Source organism: Chiroxiphia lanceolata, chromosome 17 (assembly GCF_009829145.1).
Source record: "Chiroxiphia lanceolata isolate bChiLan1 chromosome 17, bChiLan1.pri, whole genome shotgun sequence".
NCBI classification, from domain to species: domain Eukaryota; kingdom Metazoa; phylum Chordata; class Aves; order Passeriformes; family Pipridae; genus Chiroxiphia; species Chiroxiphia lanceolata.
In genome coordinates this window covers 11606779-11626428 of record NC_045653.1, presented here as the reverse complement: position 1 = coordinate 11626428, position 19650 = coordinate 11606779, and the positions used below count along the sequence as shown (strand labels likewise).

The following is a 19650-nucleotide window of genomic DNA, read 5'->3' as shown; positions in this document are numbered from 1 at the left end:
TCCTTTTTCTGTCCTCCCCATCCAAACCAACCATGCCCAATAACCAGCTGCCAGCTCTATTTCCCTCATGTTCTTTCTCATCAGTTTACCCAAGCTAATACAATTAAAGTGACATTTTGCAAGGAATTGTATTTCTTTTCCTTCTCCAAGATAACCAGCAGTAACCAGCAAGGTTAAATCACCCACTGGAAATGGTGACTCCATTTTCCTTGGAAGCCTGTCTATATCTCTACAGGTGCTGCTGCTGATGTCTCCTCTGGCATTGGCATCCTCAGAATCACACTGGGGCTGGATGGGGCAGAAAAAAGGTCCCTTTTCTCACTACAACCAGCTCCTGGCAGTGCCCAAGGGCAGAGGCCTTATAAAGAGGGTAAGAAGGCAGCAAACCCCCAGCAATGCTGCCCTGTGCCAGTTTTCCCAGCAGTCAGTGGCCTCTTAAAAAGCAAAACCTGACTTTTGCTGTCAGATCCCAGGACCTGGGAAGATCTTTGGGCTCCTCTTAGCACCCAGGGTGGGATGATTTCACCTCCTGGCACCTTATCTGCTCCCTGCTCTGCCCCTTTATCAGTGGGCAGACTCACTCCAGCCACGGTGCCAAGAGAGGCTGCTGAGAAAGGATGAGCTGTTATTTTTCAAACCCAATTACTCTGCAAAATCTCTATTTTTTGGTTGCCCAGGTGAGCTTCTGCATTTACGGTGGCAGGGTTGGTGTTCCCTTCCCCTCACTCAGGCACAGCTTGAACACTTTGTAGGGATCCCTCCAAGAATTATGTAGATATTTTGCTTTCTTGACCTGCTGTTGATTTTTTCAGAAGGGACTTTTGACATGGGCGTGGAGTGACAGGACAAGGGTGAATGGTTTAAAACTGACAGAGGGCAGGGTTAGCTTGGATATTGGGAAGAAATTCTTCCCTGTGAGGGTGGTGAGGCCCTGGCACGGGTTGCCCAGAGAAGCTGTGGCTGCCCAACCCTTGGAAGTGTCCACAGCCAGGTTGGACAGGGCTTGGAGCGACCTGTTCTAGTGGAAGGTGCCCCTGCCACAGCAGGGGGGTTGTTAAGGAGAAGAGCCTTAAGGTCCCTTCCAATCCCAAACATTCCTTGATACTATGATTTTGTGGGTGCTACAGTCTGGTCCAAGACTTCAGTATCGTATCTTCAGCACTCAGCCCTGGAGGGCTCCATGGTGGGCAGGGCAGGAGGGTGGTGGGAGCCTCTCCACGATGCCTCCTGCTCCTCCCACCCCCCTGCCCCAATTGATCCCATCCCTCCACAATTTCCTCCTTCAGATGACAAAAGGATGAAGGATGTGACTTGAATTAACTAGTTAGAGGGTGGCCATGCTTGGTCTCTAATATATCTTGAATTGTGTGGCACTAAGGACTGCTCCTGTTTTCCCAAGACTACTGCAGAGGTTTACTTTTCTACATCCACATTTTTTAAGAGCCCGTGTTAGTGATCTGTAGGAAACCTCAGAGGAGAAGTGAGCAATGCTGTGTTTGCAGCCAGGTCATTATCTCCAAAACCAGGAAGGTCACGCTGCAAAAATAGAATTCCTGTTTGTGCAGGAGGCAGCATCCTGAGCACACATGGGAAGAGCATCAAGCATGGGCTGCTCAGCCACTGCCACTGCTGTGATGGCCCCAGCACTGCCCTGGCACTGTCCTCCCTGCTCTTACAGAACACTGCCCTGTGAATTAAATTTAACCCCCTCTGCCTTCCCTCAGTTTCCTGTACACAGGGTTCTGCTGAGATCTGTGGGAAGACTCCCACATTGGTTATTTTGATGGGAACACAAGATGTGGGACAGCCCATGAGGGTGCTGCTGTTTCAATATCACTTCAAAGACAGGGAAGGCAGTGGGCAGTGATGTTGGGCACCCCTCATGTGGCAAAAGCCTCCCCCAAAAAGGCGAGTGGGGGATACTTTCCTCAGCAGCTGGAACAGTGGCCAGGCACCCTCCCTGCCCCATGTCCCTGTGGATTACAAACTTCCCTGTTTTCAGTTGCAGCTTTGGGGGCATTTTTGTGTACCTGGCCCCAGGGGTGGGTTTTGGAGTGTTGGCCATGCAGGGTCCCATGGGTTAGGGTCCCCTCTCCCTGGTAACCATGGTCCTGCTCCCTTCCACTGTGTCCAGTCCAAGCTAGATCCTTTCCCAGGAAAAGCTCATGAAGGAAGCATTGGATTTTTTAATAAAGAAGCTCGTGTGTTTTCCAGAGCTGCATTTATTGTATTTTTTTTTTATTGTATATTTATTGTATTGTATTGTATCTTTTTCGATCTTCCTCTGTGCACACCCTCACTCCCAGCCACAGGGGGTATCAGCAGGACCCTCATTCAAGCATTTATTACTTTTTCCCTCTGACAATTGCCATAAACTGTCGTTTTCTGCCTCTTCTGTGCTGGATGCAAAGTACTTGTTGGGCATTCAGATGCTTAGAGTCTATTTCGTTAAATCTTTAGGTCAATTTTCTGTTTAATGCAATTTATTAGTATTCTCACAATACAAAGAGAAGCCTTAGAACTGAACCAACCCGTTTATGGGGAGAGACGGACACATACAGTTTCATACCAACTTTATTTCTTTTTTTTTCCTTTATTATTTTTTTTTTCATAATCACTTCTTTTGCACAACAACAACCTCAAGTTGACAATGAAATGCACGTGGTAGACCGAAGGGAACCGGACAAGGCTCTGTTAGGGATGGAAAGTCCTTCCATGACACTGCACCAGCTTCCCACCCGGCGCCAGGGACGGTGGCCCCGGCTGCAGCGGGAGGAGCGGATCCTGCCCGGGGAGCAGCCGGGATGCTGAGCCCTGGGGTCACGGCTCAGCCCCGTGCCCACACAGTCATCTTCCAACCCTCTGCCTGCAGCCACGGGCCGGGCTGTTCCTCCCGGGATGCACAGCTGCCTATCCCAACTCGATGCTTTGGTACTTTCCATTTCAGAGCGCTTTGGAGGCGTGGAGTTGTTGGCTCTCCTGCGGTCCCTGTGGGCAGGGAGTGTCCGTGTCCCCTTGTTTCGGGGTGTGGGAAACTGAGGTACAGGGGATGCTGGGGCAGGGATCCCCTGCACTCAGGTCCCATGCCCCCCAGGCTGTATCCCTGCACCCCGGGGACCACGGAGCGCCCACACTCAGGCGTGGGCCAGTGCCCCTCTTCTGCTTTACTTAACGACAATTGACTACAAAGGTGGAGTTTATTGGTCTTGCTATGTCATCTTGTCCCTAGCATGGAGAGTAAGAAATCTCTAGCACCGTAAACAGCCATTCCCTGACTCATTTCAAGTGGTATCAGAGTGTATGTGCATATATTGTTTCCACGGATGCATTTCTGTGCGCGTGTGCACAGCCGAGTGCACAGCCACTGCAAGGAGGACAGGAATGCCATGGCAGGGATATAACGGACCCCATGAGACAGGATTGCAGAGCCAGGGCCAGAGAGCCACGCCGGGCTAAGCTAAAGCAAGCAAGCTGAAGTTTACATTTGAAAAGGGACCAGCAAGACCGACCTACCCCCGAGGTAGGATGCATGCAATCGTGAACTCCCACCGGCCCTGGAAGGTCAACTCAAAGGGGACCCCACATCTGGGTTAGAGCAAGATTTTTTAATGACTCAGAAATAGTAAGACAAGGAACAGGCTCAGTCCAGAAGAAGTTGGAAGCGCCTATTTACGGACAGAGCTGAGCTCTGCTGGGAGGGATAACATGGGCACAGAGCTGTAATTTGGGCTACAAGGCCAGTTTTCCCAGCTCTTCTGCGGCTTCACCCAGCACCCAGCTGTTGGTGCCAGCTGGGAGCTCATTTCGCTTCAGCTCCTAGATCTTGCCCAAGTCAGAGGCCCTTCCCCAGGAGGGCTCTTTGGGAGGCATATACATGCACAGAATAATGTCACCATCTCGTCCTTCCTTCCTCACACAGCTGCCACACTCATGGTCTGGGCAGGGGTGCTGTGTGTGCCCTGAGGATGCTCTCCCTACCAGGCACAGTCCTGTGTCCTTGTGCTGCTGCAAAAATGGGGCTGAAAACTGTCTGTACAGAGCTTGATTCATACACACCCACAGGAATCAATGGACCTCAAGCCCCACCAGAAGGAAGGTGACCGCGGGAGTTGGGAGTTGCATGCCATGTCCATGACTGCAGTACATGGGAACAGTCCAGGAATGAGGGAGGCTGGAGCAATATGGATGTTAATGAGGGTACTTGATTAGTCTCAATTGAGGCATGAAATATGCAGCTGCACACAGCCATTAGCATGAAGGGACATGGAAAGGCATGGAATAACCACGATCCCGGCCCGTGCCACGTGCTGCCGGTCGGGCATGGCTCCTGGCCACGATGGGTTTGGAGCAGTGGGTGGACGCCCCTCATCCAGCCAACACCGCGCAGCCAAAGCAATCACACATTTCCCTGATAGTGCCCAGTGGCACTGGACAAGCATCGAGCTCCTGAACATCCCTACTACATCCATCCGCACCAGGCAAACACGGCTCTGCGACACCTGAAGCCTCCGGCCCCACCAACGAGGCTGTTTCCTTGGCAGAACGTGTCTTGGCAGCAGCTGCCTGATGTTACTGATGCAAAACTCCCCCTGCACATCCCTGGTCCTCTGAGGCAGGAGCTCACCCTGCAGTAACACATTTTCCAGCCACATCCACTGTCCCTCACCTCACTGGCCCGACGGAGGGAAGAAAAATGAGTTTCCCAGTGCTCACACCTGCACAAGCACCATCTGCCAGGCCATTCTGTGTTTCCCAGGGGATGTTTTTGCCAGGGAAAGATATTGCAAGAGTAAGTCCCCACCTGAGACCCAGCTGGGCTACAGAGAGGGGGAGGAGAGAGGCGCAAGGCAGCACAAGGGACTGAGAGGGAAGATTCAGGCAGGAACTGAGCCCAGAGACTCAGGAGCTGTCTGGGAGGATGAATCTGGCACAATCTGCCACTGACCACCTCTCCTCCAGCACACGCCAAACCTGACGGTCCTCTGGCTTCCCTGGGGCTGCAGGGAGTCACCTGGAACCCCCACACAGGGAGGTTTGGGTCAACACTAAATAATATGTACTAGAACTGAAGCATCACCTCTATTTCACCTCTCAGCCCTTCCTTCTCCTCCCAGCACGAGGAGCAGCCGTCCCTGCTCTCACTGCCCTGCCTGCAGGACTCAGCTGCCTCCAGCTCCCAATTCCATAATTTTCCAGCTGCTCCCTGGTCCAGCATCCCACCAACAGCCTGCCTTCACTTGGCCCAGCCTCCTGACTCCTTCTGAGCCCCCAGGAGAGAGTGAAAATGGCCATTTCTCTTGTTTTCAACTCCTGCTCATGAGCACAACGTTTCTGATAATAATAATCATAATAATCATAGTACTAAAAACAGTATTTACAACAAGCTCCAGGTCAGAATTACACACCAAGCAAACACTCAGCACCACAGAGAGTAGGACAGGGTTAATATCTCGCAGATACCTTCTCAGATCCCACCAACGCGGGACACAGACATTTGACAGTTTCAACCATTTCTTACACACAAACATTTCATTTAAATTACTTTTTAAATTTTTTTTTTTTTAAACTTTTTAAAATTTCTCGCCACTATATGGATGAGGTGATGCTGGCGGTGATGCCGCGCTCTACACAGATGCTTATCTAAGACAGCTGCTACTATAAACTGATCATTAGCTACTGGTAAGAAATTCAACCCTCAGTTTCCTTCTTTGCCCTAAATCTTATTTTATTTTTGTTGCTGACAGCACAGGAGCTTTCTAACAGCCCTGTCCTGCCCCCAGCCCAGGTCGAGGGGTTCGGGAGTAAGGTAGCCCTTTCTTTTAGGAGCAGAGTCCCCTGATGTCAAGACACGGCCATTGAGAGATCCCTCCCATATCCAGCTGGGACTTTTGGGGAGATCAACAAAGAGCTCCAGGATTTCATCTCCAGCAGTTTGCTCTGTAATGGCGCCGAAGAGCCACATCCACCTCTGGAAAGAGGGAAGGGTGATTATTCTGTTCACTAAGAGGTTATTTCACAACGATGCCCCGTCTCTACTGGATCTGCTTTCCTAACAGAGTGAAATCCTGTGTTGTGGGAGTGCTGGAGAGCCTGCAGACCAAGTGCCCTCTCCCAGGGCTCCCACAGAGCCAGGGGTGCAATCACCATCCATGGTTCTCCTGGGCTGAATGTCCAAGACCTTTCAGTCCCTGCTTGGGTAGGGAGAGGGCTCCTTCAGTCCACAGGTAACCAGGGTGTCAGGCAGTGCACGATGGGGCACCCAGCACCAAGCTTGGGGTGAAAACCCTCACCTGCTTCCAAAGGATCACTCTACTCTCAAAGAATCACCCAAAGATGAGGACTTTGGGTCACTGCCTGCCTGGACTGGCCCTGGATACAGCCAAGAGATGGGAGTTCTGCATGCTGCGACTTCTGAGCCACCCATCCCTCTGCTTCCTCTTCCCTACCACTGGAAAACAAGGGGTTGCTCCCTATTTAACTTCACATACAGAAATAATCACTTTCTTCCCATTATTCTGAAGCTGATTTTTGGCTCGGAGCAAAAACCAAGAGGAGGAAAAGCCCCGGATAAGAAATCTGTACCTCCGTGACACTGCTGGTTGAATTTATTAATACCTTAATTTTTTTTTTTTACATCGGTTTAAGAAATATTTTTTTTTAAAAAAGGACAAAACCCTCCAAAGAAGCTGTTTGATTGACTGATCGACTGATTGATTCTCTATTTCATGTGAACTAGTTGCTATTCTGCTTAGAGGTCCCTATGATCTGTGAATCCCCACAAGCACTGACGATTAGGGATGCAGAGAGAAGCGTGTAGCTGGGGGACGAACACCAGGGAATGGGGATGGAGAACTGAATGCTGCATCTAGACAAACAAAATGAAATGTGTTGGTCGGTCGATTGGTTGGTTTGTTAACAGGAATCAGGTGCTAGATGTGTAGAAAAGCCCTTTATCCAGAGATCTCCTCCCGCTGTTCCTTGTTCCTGCGGACTTCGGCTGCGTGCAGCTCCTGCAAAAATGGGAGAGGTGACACCAGGCTAACACTGCCTGCTCTTGTGCTCTCTATTTTCCTCCTGCACCCAGGATTTACATCAGACATAAAAAAAGAGACCAGTTTCCCATCCAACACCCCCTGAGGACAGAGAGTTACACCTGCAAGGAGTGAAGCATCATTTGTGGGAGCCCGGAGGTGACAGAACCCACAGGGAACTCATGGATCCCCTCTCATGCAAAGCCCTTTGGCCATGCAGCCCATGGACATGGGGTGGGCCTGATCCTGCGGCTCTGAACTTGCACTTATCAAGATTACCCAGACAATGCTCTCTACTGACCTTTAAGGACACATTTCCCCTCCTCGTGCTGCTCCAGAGAAGAGCTGCTTCACAGCCCCATTTTCACCAGCAATAAAACACCCGCTCCCCAGTGTCCATCTCACTGGGATGACCCCACAGGGGCCAGACCCCAACCCCTCCACGAGGATCAGCACTCCGAGCCCTCAGCCCTTTCCCGGGGCTCTGCACTCGCCTTCTCGCGCAGCCGCTCCCTCAAGGCAGCGAGATGTGCTTCACGGATCTCCCTGCTCAGCTCCATCTTGTAGTTGAGCTTCTCCTCAGCCAGGCGGCTGAAGTTGTTGTTCTCCTCCAGCGCCTTGTGCAGCACCTCCCGCTCGTGTTCCCGCTTCTCCGCCAGCTGCTTCAGCACCTGCGCCTCCTGGGTCTGCCGAGGGAGAGGTGGGAGGTGACTGGAGAGAGAGGCTCTTCCAGCCCTCAGCTCCCCAGAGGGGCTTTATGACCATCTCCTCTGGTCAAGCCTCTCTGTCACCACCCTACATCCCGTAACGCTCTTGCTCAGAAGATGTTTTGGCGCCTTTTTTCTGCTATCATAGAATCACTTAGGTTGGAAAAGCCCTCTGAGATCATTGAATCCAACAGTTCCCCCAGCACTGCCAAGCCCACCACTAACCCCTGTCCCCAAGCGCCACATCTACATGGTGATGATGATGGAATCCAATTCCCTGGCTAAATCAGGCTGCAGAACCTCACTCCGTGGTATCTCACCTGACAATTTACAGTGGAATATAATAACAAGTGCCAGAATGCTCTTCCCAGCTGTTGCAGATTGCTGCTGCTAAGCCAGTTTTAGAGTTTGGTGCAATTAGTGCCTGTCACAAAAAAGTCACTGCTTCTATAGGACATTTCCTTACCTTCCTCCTCTCTTCTGCAGCCTCCAGCCTCCTCTGCAGCTCCTCCAGGGACAGATCCTTCTTCTTGGGAGGGGAGGAAAGGATTGGGCTCTCAGGAGATAAATCTGAAGGGGACTTCAGAATTACTTCAAAGCTCTGGCCTGATGCCCTCTTATCCAGCTGCTTCACCTCCATATCTTTGTGAGGGGAAAAAAAAAAAGTGACTCTGTGGACCTGTCACTCAGGAGAGTGTTCACCTGAGAGTACCAAGCTCTTCACACAGGAATTAGGGTCCTGTGTGTCCTGACCTGGGTGATTTTGTTTTATCTCCAGAATTTTGCAATTAGTGATCACCTCCATCCCTCCCCCACGTCAATGCAATTAATTTAAAGTCACAGCATAATTACAGAAAGGCCACATTGCTGCTAATGTATTGTATGTCACCCTGACACAAAGCAGAGAGACTGACTCTCAAGCTCCCATGTTGCCAGTGGGAGCATCATCCAAACACTGCTGGAGCTCCTGTGGGAGCAGGTTACCTACCTCCATACTGGTAGATGGTATTGGGATGGGGCTGGGTGTGGAAACAGGAGCAGATGAGGGAGAGCAGAGACAGCTCCTTCATTTTCTCCTTGTAGGCTGAAAAATATGAAATAGAAGTAAGAAGAGATTATAATAACAATGGCAGCTCTTTTTTCACAGAGAAATGAAGCAAGTACACAAGGAACCCCTTTTGCAGCTACCAGAGACTTCATGGAGGCTTTTCCAGACTCCCATGGCCTGCCAAAAGGTCCCCAAGGAGTGTCTGCCCTAGAGCAAGCTAAATTAGATGCCCGTGTGGCAAATGTCATGGGAAGACACAGAGCAGGAATTTACCACATCTAGAGGTATAAGTTTCTGTGCAGGATTTTCCCTCCAAAGGAGCTGGGACACTGCAGCCCGTGTCATTAACCATGTTGGGACAGCTGCCCACACCCTTTCTCCACTGGAATGATAATTTCCAGTCTGGAGGATGCACTGCAGAGTCCTCGGTGATCACAAGGGCACGAGCTGCTGCCCTCGTGACAGATTGCAGCAGGTCTGTTTCTGGGGCAATCTGCACCTGTATTTTTGGAGTTTAGCACATTTAAGGCAGTGAACTGTTAGCACACTCTTGACAAAGGGCCTCAGAATAGATGGACTTGAAACCAGGGAGGTGCTCTGTCAGGCTGTCAGGCTCTTGATCACATCAGTGTAACCCTCACAGCATCACTCCCATGTCTCAGATCAGCAGCTGGGGCTCAGCTCCCAGGTCTCACAGGTGCTTTGAGGCTTTGCCCTGGACTGGTTCCTCAGGGGACACCCAGGCATGTGGGGACAGAGTCTTCATGGCTGCATGTGCTGCCAAACCTGCCCTGAACCTCCTTGTGCTGCCCTTGCTCCTGCCTCTGCCACAGGCACAGACATTCTGGTGTCCTGCCTTGACTCTGCCTCTGGATTTCCCACATGCCCTGGTGCTTCTGGCCTTGGTTTGTCCCTTCTCTACTGAGCTCACATTTTGACCTCCAGCCAGAGGCGACTCTGCAGCTCAGCTGCCAATGCCACCTTCAGAGTAAGACCCTCCCCTGGGCCAGGACAGGAGAACCCCCAGAACTCTGTGATATGAAGAAGCACTAGATGCAGAACAATTTTGAGAAAGGTAGCATCTTGTGTACCACATGTTCTCAGGAACATCTTTCAGGTCTTCTCCTCTGCCTTCCCAGAGCTAATTGAGTGGGAAAACTTATGCCTGCTTCATATACGCACTTATTTTTTCTCCTAGGTACAGAACTTCATCCTAATTAGCACCCTCCTTTGCTAACCAACCATCCCTGAAGCTCAGATATTTATTGAACAATTTCTTAGCTTGCTCCATATTTTGATTTGAACACCCTGCCCAGTCCTGCTGTTAAATGTAAACCAAATAGGAACAGTTCACATCAGCAGTGCCAGCCAGACATCTTTGATTTTGTTTTAAATGAAAAAAACCTCTGGAAAGCCTCTGAGAGGCCAGAAGTCATGGCATGCAGCAGTAAGCTAATTCATCTCCTAATGTGCTGTCAAGAGCCCTGAGGAAGCTCCCCGGGAATAAACGAGAGACATTATCATTTATTATCATTTAGACATTATCATTTAATACAAACAAACCAGGCAACGAGGTCGTTGCTCCACCATTATGTCTGGGCCGGGGTGAAACCAAGACATGAAGCAGATGTGCCACACCCCCGACCCGCTCATTTAATTCAATTTAACGGTCTCCCAGCACTTGTTACAGAGCACAGGGCTTTGTGTTTCATTGCTTGAGCTTCAGTGCTGGCACTCTGTGCAGATGATTCCATGCTGCACTCCCTGCCTTTCAGGAGGTTTGTCGTGGTGGTTTCACAGCTGCCTCCATTCCACCGGGATCTTCCCTGTCCCGTTTTCCCCGCTGTAGAGCAAACTGACCGTCAATTAAAATGAAGAGGAGGGAGAAGACAAAAGGGCCCTGGGCTGCGGCAGGGCTGTGATGAGCGCTGGAAGTGCTCCGCGTCCTTCTCCCGTCCCGGACGCTGCAGCTGCAGCCCGGCGCCAGCCGTCATGTGCAATTAGCGGCACACGGGTCGGGGGAGCGGGGCTGGAGCTGCCGCGGCCCCGGGGACCGGCGGGGGGACGGTCCCGATGGGCCCCGATCGGCCCCTGCTGCCGGGGTGGAGCGGGGGAAGCAGCGGGAAGGGGGCAGCGGACCGAGCCCCCCTCCCGGACCTTTCCCGGAGCGGCAGCACCGCCCCCCGCCCGGAGCTGTCCCTTCAGGACCATCGCCACCCCCGGGACCCCGCGCCGGGAGCTGTCCGCCCAGCACCGCCCGCGGGGCCGGGGGCTTCGGCGTGGCGAGGGGGAAGGACCGACTCCCGAAGGAATTACAGGATCATGGGTTTACTAAATCGTTTGGGTTGGAAAAGCCCTCTAAGATCATCGAGCCCAGCCGTTCCCCCAGCACTGCCACGCCCACCACTAACCCATGTCCCCAAGAGTCACATCCACATGGAATTTAAATCCCTTCAAGGACGGGGACTCCATCACTTCTCTGGACACCGTGTGCCAAGGCTGGACAATCCTTTCAGTGAAAAATTTTTCCCTAATGTCCAATCTAAACCTCCCCTGGCTCAGCTTGAGGCAGTTTCCTCTTGCCCTGTCATTTGTTATTTGGGAGAAAAGACTGACTCCTGCCTCACTACACCCTCCTTTCAGGGAGTTGTAGAGAGCAAGAAGGTCCCCCCTGAGCCTCCTTTTCTCCAGACTGAGCCCCCCCAGCTCCCTCAGCCGCTCCTCATCACACTTGTGCTCCAGACCTTCCCCAGCTCCGTTGCCGCAGCTGCATCAGAAAGGACATGCCCAGAACTCAGCGGTAAAAGATCAGCATTTCAAACCTCAGGACTCAAATTTGCTTCAGAAGTATCTGCACTCCCATCTTCCAGTAGATATAAGGGTTTGAGAACATATTTATGCCGGTGTCCCTTGAACCAGGATAAAACACCTGGCTGGCCACAATATGACATGGCCAATGAGCCCCTTCCCAGAAAGGCTGCATCCAGTGCACAAATGTACATGTTTTAAGAACAATTAGACAGGAAATGCTGAACATTTTATTTGAGGATCTATTAGCATTTTTACTTCTGCTAAGTCAGCAAAAATAAATTCAGCTTACCCTGAAAAAATATTTCATTTCTGCATAGATTAATCTGACTCACGTCCTCAGAGACTTCATCCCAAAGCATCACTTCAGTCTCAGAGGCGAAGCAAGAGCTCTGTCTCACTGGTGGGTAGAGGATTAGGACAGGCTGCTCACTCAGGTATGAATTACTGATATTTTATATCTCTTTTTAGGCAAACCCTGCAGTAGAAAGATCAGCAGCAAATTCATTCACTCTGGTATATCTTCAACACTAAGTCATAACACTTCACTGCTGTCAGAACTGGGGTGAAACATAGCAAATAACTGAGTTGTGTAAACTAACAAGTGAATAAACTGTAGAAGTAATAAAAAATATATCAGAGTCCCATCCTGTAAAGTGGGGTAAACTCGTGTTTTGTTTGCTTCAGAGGGCCCTGGGTAGTGATTAAGCTACAATGTAAAAAGGTGCAGTCAGTTCCTCAATGCCTCTGAACATCTATTCCCTGCCATCAACACAGGCTGACTCTGGTTTGGTTGTATTCCCTCGGACACCCCATGAAGCAATCAATATTTATTAAAATTTTTCATCTACATGTATACAATGCCTGGGGAAAATTACTTTCTCCTTGCTGTAAGGAGAAGAAGGGAGATGACCTGGGCCTTCACCAAGGCACCAGGAGGCTCAGGAGGCTCCCAGCTGCCTCTGGCGACTCCTTCCCTGTGCTCCCTCTAGTGCCGTAGGGAACATCCTGCAGTTCCAAATCCCCTCTGCTTTGCATGAGCAGGAGCGCTACATGCACCATCGATCCTTGTAAAGTGTTTATCTCCAACTCAACCCCCGGAGACATTATCCAGCTGCTCCCCGAGTGGCTGCAGCGCCGGAGATGGAGGAACAGCTGGGGATGGTGCTGTGCACGAGCAATGGGAACTGTCTTCCTGCTCGACACGTGCCTGGAGGGTGGGGTTCAACACCTATTATTCATCAAAAACTTTTGCTCTTGGCTTGCTAACCAGGTTTTGGTTTGGTGTTTAAATGACATCCAGCAAAACAGAGCGAGACCATCTATGCACAACACTGATATGGCGCCATTCATAATGAACCAGAGGCACGGCAAGGCTAATTTATGTGGATTCAGGCAATTTAAATGGATGAAACTGGATGTGCTCTGTCTGATAGCAAGGTCAAAGGAAGGTTATTACAAGAAAATAATTTGGTTTGTGAAGATAACTTCGGAGAAGTAAAAATTGCTTCCATAAAGAATATTATCTCATGCAAAAAAATGAGAACAGGCCAATTATAAACATAGTCAAAGCTTAAACAGAAGGTAGAGAAGCCAGAGAGCAGGTTACCAAGACCTCCAGCACAAAGACTGCAATGCCACACACACAACAAAGCAACCACAGTCCTTGATAAGCCTTGAGAGTACAGCAGGCTCCAGATATTCTCCCCCACTATGAATCCTGTCATAAAAATCATGGCCAGACCTTCACTTCAGTCTAACTCATTTCCATCTTCTTGGTCCCCAGCTTCCACAAACAGGTCAGCAGCAGATCTCACACAATGAGAAGCATTTTGTTTGTTTGTTTGGGGTTTTGTTTGGGTTTTTCTGGTTGTTTTATTTTTTGTCAGCTCAGCAGCTGCACCCCACACTGACACCCTACACCATCTCAGCTGCTCACCATGAGACTTCACGCCCAGGAGTTACCATGGGCTCATGTGGGATCATCCATGAGAACAGGCAGATGTGAGGGTTACTCTGCCTTCTGTCAAACATCTGCCAAACACTCACCCAGGGATGGTTTCTCATCACCTGGCTCCTTCCCCCCAGGTTTTATTGGCAGCTCATGAATGTCACATCAACCCACGGCCAATGGATCAGCAAATCACTCGAGCTGTAGAACTGGAACATGTGGGTTGCTCCCAGGAAAATAACCAGGGGAATCTCCTCTTCTATGGGCTCAGCAGGAGAGAAGGGCCAAAGCTGTGCAGCAGAGCCCTGGCAGCCTGAGATGGGAGTGACTGACTGTCAGGGAGGAGAGAACCATGGCCTGGGCTGCTCGATAAAGCAAAGGAAGGAGCCAAATAGAAGCAGCTGACTCAGAATGTTTGTGGATTTGGGGCAAACACAGGTTTGGATGGTCAGGTTTGGGTGAGACAAAGGGCTACAAAGGAGTTGGGGACCTGATGAGGCAGCAGCTCATGAGACAAAGACAGGAACCCAGTGCCATGATGGGTCAGGTACAGACATACTGTGTGACCACAGACAGTCATTTGGCCTCTTTGCATCTTGGTTTCCCGTGCATCGACCAAGGATTACTGTACTTGCCCATTATACAGTGTTATTATTCGTATAAACACATTCAGAGGGTATAAGATTCTCTAGTAAGGCACTAAAAATGTAGAGGTACCTTTAAAGAACAAAAGAATTTTTTGGAAATACGCTGAGCAGCTCTTTACCAGTTGGGATGTACCAAAGTGCCTTAGCACAAGCCCATGGTCTTTGGTTGCTCTCTGGCTCTTTTTTATTTCTAAATCACAGATTTGGCCATTGGTTTAACTCCCCTCTGGATAGGAGATTTTTGGTTTTGAAACATAAACTCCCACCTGGAAGAGTAAAGCCCATGTCACTAGGACAACTGGGAGGGATTAGCCAGGTGTGTTGTTTCCAGTTAATTTAGGGGTACAGAAGTTTCAGTGAGCTTCAGGTCCCTCCAAGGATTATCACCAAGAATCATCAGCCCTGTTCACCCTAATAAAGCTTGAAGTTGCAATCCCCCCTGCTGCCCACACTGCTGTCACAACAGGCTTATCCACAGCCTTCTGGTTGCCACATCCAGCCTCTGAATCCCAACTTTTCCTTTGCAGAAGGAAAACATGTTCATTGGATAAAACAGTGCCTTTACCAAATCTGAACAAACATTGACAGGCTCTCTTGAGATATCTAAGGCAATCTCCGAGAGCCTACGTGGTGCCATTAAATAAGATATGATTTGTATTTTATATTTTAGAAAGAACAAATATTTTCCAATGATTTAGGTCCCTCAATTCCTCATTTGGATACACTGGTAAAAAAAAAAAGAACATATATATATATATGTAAACACACACACACATATATATATAAATGCCTACAGTAGATTCTTTTGGCTTGTAAACCTTAAGTCCCAATAAAAGTATCATACATTTCTAAGGCCATGTAGACTCCATCAACACCTGAAGAAAAAGCAAATGGTGATTTCTTGAGAACACAGAGAGATGGAGAGCTTGACAGAAAGGCCTCTGAGCAGTGGGCAGTAAAAGTGTCAGGACAGGGTAACACCATATGGTGTCCACCAATACCATCCAGAAAAGGGGATAACCTGGAGCTACATGAAGTCACACAGCTCTCACATTTCAATACAGGAGGGGAAAACCTCGGGGTCTGCCAAGGCCCTTTTACCATGCCCAGTCATGACAACCTGGTGTTTCCTCTTGGCTCCACCTTCTCAGACACGCTGAGAGAAAAGCCAGCGAGGCTGTCACCTCACTGCATCATTTCATAACCTCAGGTCCCTTTATTCAACCCAGGTGCTGCAAACGGCGGGGGGATCTTCCGTAAGCCCTGCAGAGCCCAGCCAGACCCCCCGTCCGCGGTGCACAAAAGCACAAAGCCCTGCGCGGATGCTGCGGGAGGAGGTGCGGGGGCTCTGCCCCTGCAAGGGCTGCCCGGCAGCGGGGCCGGCACCGCAGCTGAGCCGGCACTGAGCATGTGCCGCCCATCCCGCGGCTCCAGCTCCGAAAACAACCCCCGGGGCCGGGGAAAAACGCCTGGGGTGGCAGGGAGAAAAGAGAGAGGGCTGCCGGGCTGGGGGAAGCGAGCCCTGTTTCTTTTCATCCCAAGGATTTGGTTGTTTGTTTAATCTTCCCAAGGGGGGCGATGAGCCCCCGGGGCATCAGCTGCAGAGGATGCAGCTGCTCTGCCTTCAGCACGGATCGGCTTTTGCTGAGAATAAAGAAGGAAATAATGAAGGAAGCAATCAAGACTCATTCCTGAATTAAAGGATTTACTTGTCCTTTTCCTCCTGCCTTTCCAGGCTACTCTCCGTTCCTGCTGCACGTGCTGTAGGCGATGGGGAGATGAGGAGCTCCTCCTGCACAGGCGGCTGGGCGAGGCTCAGCCCCGACCATCCCTTGGCACACAGCGCCCTGTTCTCCTCCCTCCTGCCACAGCACTGCTTTCCCGTGACTTTTTACCCCCCGAAATCGTTTCTCTGCTTGATCTGAGCCACAAGGAAGCACGGTTTCACGCTTCTTCACGATCCCAATCCTCCCTTGACAGCAAAACCGCATCTTTGGGAAGAGGAAATATGCTACGGGCATGTGGTGGGTTGGGAGGGCGAGAATGCACCAGCTGGAAAACGCATGTTCTGCCCACGCGTGTTTCATGCTCGTCCATCTCAAGTTCGATGCAACCTTGGTTTAGATGGCCGGTAAGTCTGAGCCTCCCCTCCCACCCCCACTCTGCAAACGAGGTCCAATCCTGCTCAGTAGGGAAGGCAGGAGATGGGTGGCACCTCCCAGGAGTGCACTGCTGCAGACGTTCATTGAGACAGGGATACTCACAGGAATATACACAATAGCTGGAGGTTTTTCTGTCACAGAGACACATTTTTACAATGCTGCTTGACTTCTTTAATTGCATGCAAAGCCCACTCAGGATCAGCTGCGCCCTCATGGTCTCCCCCCACACACACCCCTCCATCTCTCTGCCCTTCTCCCCCCTGCATCTACTGGTCTTTTAAAAGGAGAAAGGAATAGAAAATGCACAGCAGAAAACCCAGGCAAAGGACAGCAAAAGCAGCAAGAAGTGTTTTGCCTGGTCTCCTTCGGGCTGGTTCCTTGCCTGGGGGGCACAAAGCACTGCCTGCTCTTTTTTTGTCTGTCGCTCCTGCTCAGCCCTCCATCCCAGCCCTCCAGGCTCTCGCTTTCCCCACCCAAGCCCCTCTTTATGGGCTGCAGAATCCAGAGCCATTTCGAGAGAAAACTTGTTTTTCTAAAAGCAAAAGACTCCCTAAACACACCCACTGTTCATTGTACCATTTCAGGCTTTTCTCCTTCACCCACGCTCCCGGTTTCAGCCATTAGAATCCCTCCTCCCGAGAAAAAAAGGGGAGACAAGTCTTTAGGAAGCTGGACCGAGGCAGCACAGCATCCTCGGGGCAGGCTGCCATCCTGCAGCCAAACCCGACCAGGCTCCCGGGATGTGATTCCCGGCACTGCTGCAGGAGGGAGGAAGGGCTTCCCTTGCAGCATCTCATTTCACCCAACGCCATCAAAGGGCCGCTCCCTTGTACCATCTTCTAACCAAGAAATGCGAGCTGTGGAAGAAATCCAGGGCTGGGAAGCCCTGAGAATACACAGAAACCCCTCCAGGTCCTTTTGGTTGGCATTGGGGGATTTTATAGGGCATTACTGTCTCTCATCCCTGTCTCCCTTTCCACTACCCATTTAGCCAATGCATGATCTCCACAAAACAAAATGTAATTCCTGATTTCTTTACATCCTGCTACACAGCATGCACATTTTTCTTAGGGGGAAAAAACCCCCTGTAACATATTACAAAAACAATATTTAATTGGCATGTAGCAGAATCTTCTAATGGCACAAGGTAACGGCAGCAATATTTTAAATTGGCAAGTTTATCACCTGTGTATTCATATTAAAATAAAAAGCCCACCTGCTATCTTGCATCAGAAGGGTGTGTGTACGGGGGAGGAAGGGGAAGGAAGGGGAACAATGCTGCCATACCAACTGCCTCCTCAGCGCAGAACTCCCCTGAAACCCACGAAGTAAAAAGAAAAAATGGAAAAAACCAACCCAAACCTTCAGAATAATGATAAAAAAAATAAACCCCGATGGTTTTAGGAGTGCGTTGATGTCGAGCCCCCCCCAGAAGGCGCCTGTCCTACCTGAGACGGTGCTGGCCATGCTGCGGCGGGAGCGGAGCGGGTGCTGCAGGAGCGCAGGAGCTGCGGAGGTGCTGCAATGCTGCGGGGAGGGAGGACTGACTCAGCTGGAGGGGGCTGCAGCCATCCGCGGCGGGGAGAGGCTGGAGCGCCCAGAGAAAGGCGAGGGGTGGAAAGAAAGAGAAGGGTCACTAGTTCAGAATATTAATGAGCGAATCAGGCCTCCTTTCCTGGGTGGCTTTGACGGCAGATCCCTCCCAGGCAAGCCTGGCTGCCAGGAACACAGCCCCACGGGGGAGGGGGGGAGACACACCCAGCCGGGCGCTGGCAAAAGAGGATTTTTCCTCCTCTTCCTCCCTTTCTTGTCTGATTGAGGTGGGCTAAACTGCTTTTTCTCTCCTTGCTGAAAGCAGAGATAAGCAAATTCATTGTTTGTTCCAAGGCAGCCTCACCTGCAGGGCCAGGTCAGGGGGTCGGGCTTAGCTGGGCTGAGATGTAAAACCCAGACCCCAACCCTTGCAGCAGCTTTAGGCAAACAGCAAAGGGAGGAAGGATCCCAGATAGGTCTTTAGGAATGGGTTTAGCTTTTTTATTTTTGCACCAGCACTGAGGCACTAAAGGAGCTGCAGTTTGGGGAAGAAACTGCTGTAAAAGTAGAGGAGGAAGAGCAGAATGGAGCCTTCTCACTTCAGTGAGAATTCTCCAGGTTTCTCCCCCACCCCAGGCAACAGGACCTCTCTTCTTGTCATTTGCTCTCTGTTCTCTATCATTTCTTTCATTTCCATTTGTGGCTCTTGTTAGGGGCCAATGCTTCTGTGATTTTAGAGCATCACACACACATTTGGGAGCAGGGAACCCTCCCAAACCCACACATCTCCCAGCACGCTGCAATGCAGACACTCCCAAACAATTCCAGCTGCTGCAGGGAACTACAGGTTGTTGGAGTAGCTGCCAGTGCTATGGCTTGGTCAGGGGCAGAAGCCACACGCAGTGCCTATTAAATTCAGATAAAAAACCCAGAGATTTTCCTTTTTTCCTAATTTTTTCCCCCCAATCTCCAAGTGTCCTATTCCTTCAGCATTACATTTAAAAACAAAAACAAAAATTATAGAAAATAAGTCTAATTCAGAATAAAATTAACACTACCCACACATTTTCAAAGCGTGTTTGCAACAGGAGCTTTTTTATGACCTTTAACTGCTTCTTGTTCTGTCCAAGGCTTGTTTTGTAGTTTCAACTCCCTCTACTTTCTCCTTGGATTGAATCTCTAGGACTTTATCTGTTATCCTGTGTGTGTTTCAAAAACATCTCTGCCATGATCAGAGGAAGGCAGCCATCCCAGGCACCTGACTGCTGGAATAAGTTCCCAGCTCTGTTCAGGATGAGCTCTGGCTTTGATGTACCCAGCAGTCCCAAGAGGGTTTGGCTACCTCTTGTGACATTCTGCATCTTCTGGACATCAACCCTGTACACATTTTATTCCTTTTATTGAAGAAAGGGAAGAGAAGGCTTTCAAGGTGCCATGGCACGTGTCCCACTGGAATACACTGCGTGAGAAATGGGGAACAAACGATTTGGAGGATCAGGGTGGAAAGCTATTTCCCAACAGCAAGGAGACAGAAAGGCTCTGGATTACCAGGATTTAAATGAATCAAATAATTTTGGGACAAACAAAAATTTTAGCCTGTTGTTATGGGAACCATCACATCTCAGGACAACGACTGGTAACTTAATCCTCTCCTGTCTGAAAGGATGAAAATAACCTTCATGCCAACCACAGGAGTTTCACAGCAGGTCCTCATGGCTCTACGAATTCTTTTGTCCCATTCCCAAAGATTCCTGCTCATCTGG

General features: G+C 50.2%; 1 protein-coding gene across 1 annotated transcript; it reads right to left on the bottom strand.

The window, feature by feature from the left end:
• Positions 1-2556: 2556 nt before the first annotated feature.
• On the bottom strand, positions 2557-18165 carry STMN3 (stathmin 3). Its single transcript, XM_032704824.1, has 5 exons — positions 17803-18165; positions 8727-8822; positions 8205-8380; positions 7526-7717; positions 2557-7010 (listed from the first exon to the last, which is right to left on the bottom strand). Exons 1-5 carry the CDS (start codon positions 17819-17821, stop codon positions 6951-6953), a joined length of 543 nt encoding a protein of 180 aa, XP_032560715.1. The 5' UTR covers positions 17822-18165; the 3' UTR covers positions 2557-6950.
• Between the last annotated feature and the right edge of the window lie 1485 nt (positions 18166-19650).

What these genes read in the sequence shown, in the direction of transcription:
- STMN3 (XM_032704824.1), bottom strand. An exon ending in TACCATCTACCAGTATGGAG is followed by an intron (nt 8,381 to 8,726) that starts GTAGGTAACCTG and finishes CCCCTCACAAAG; the next exon opens with ATATGGAGGTGAAGCAGCTG. An exon ending in CTGCAGAAGAGAGGAGGAAG is followed by an intron (nt 7,718 to 8,204) that starts GTAAGGAAATGT and finishes CTCCCTCGGCAG; the next exon opens with ACCCAGGAGGCGCAGGTGCT.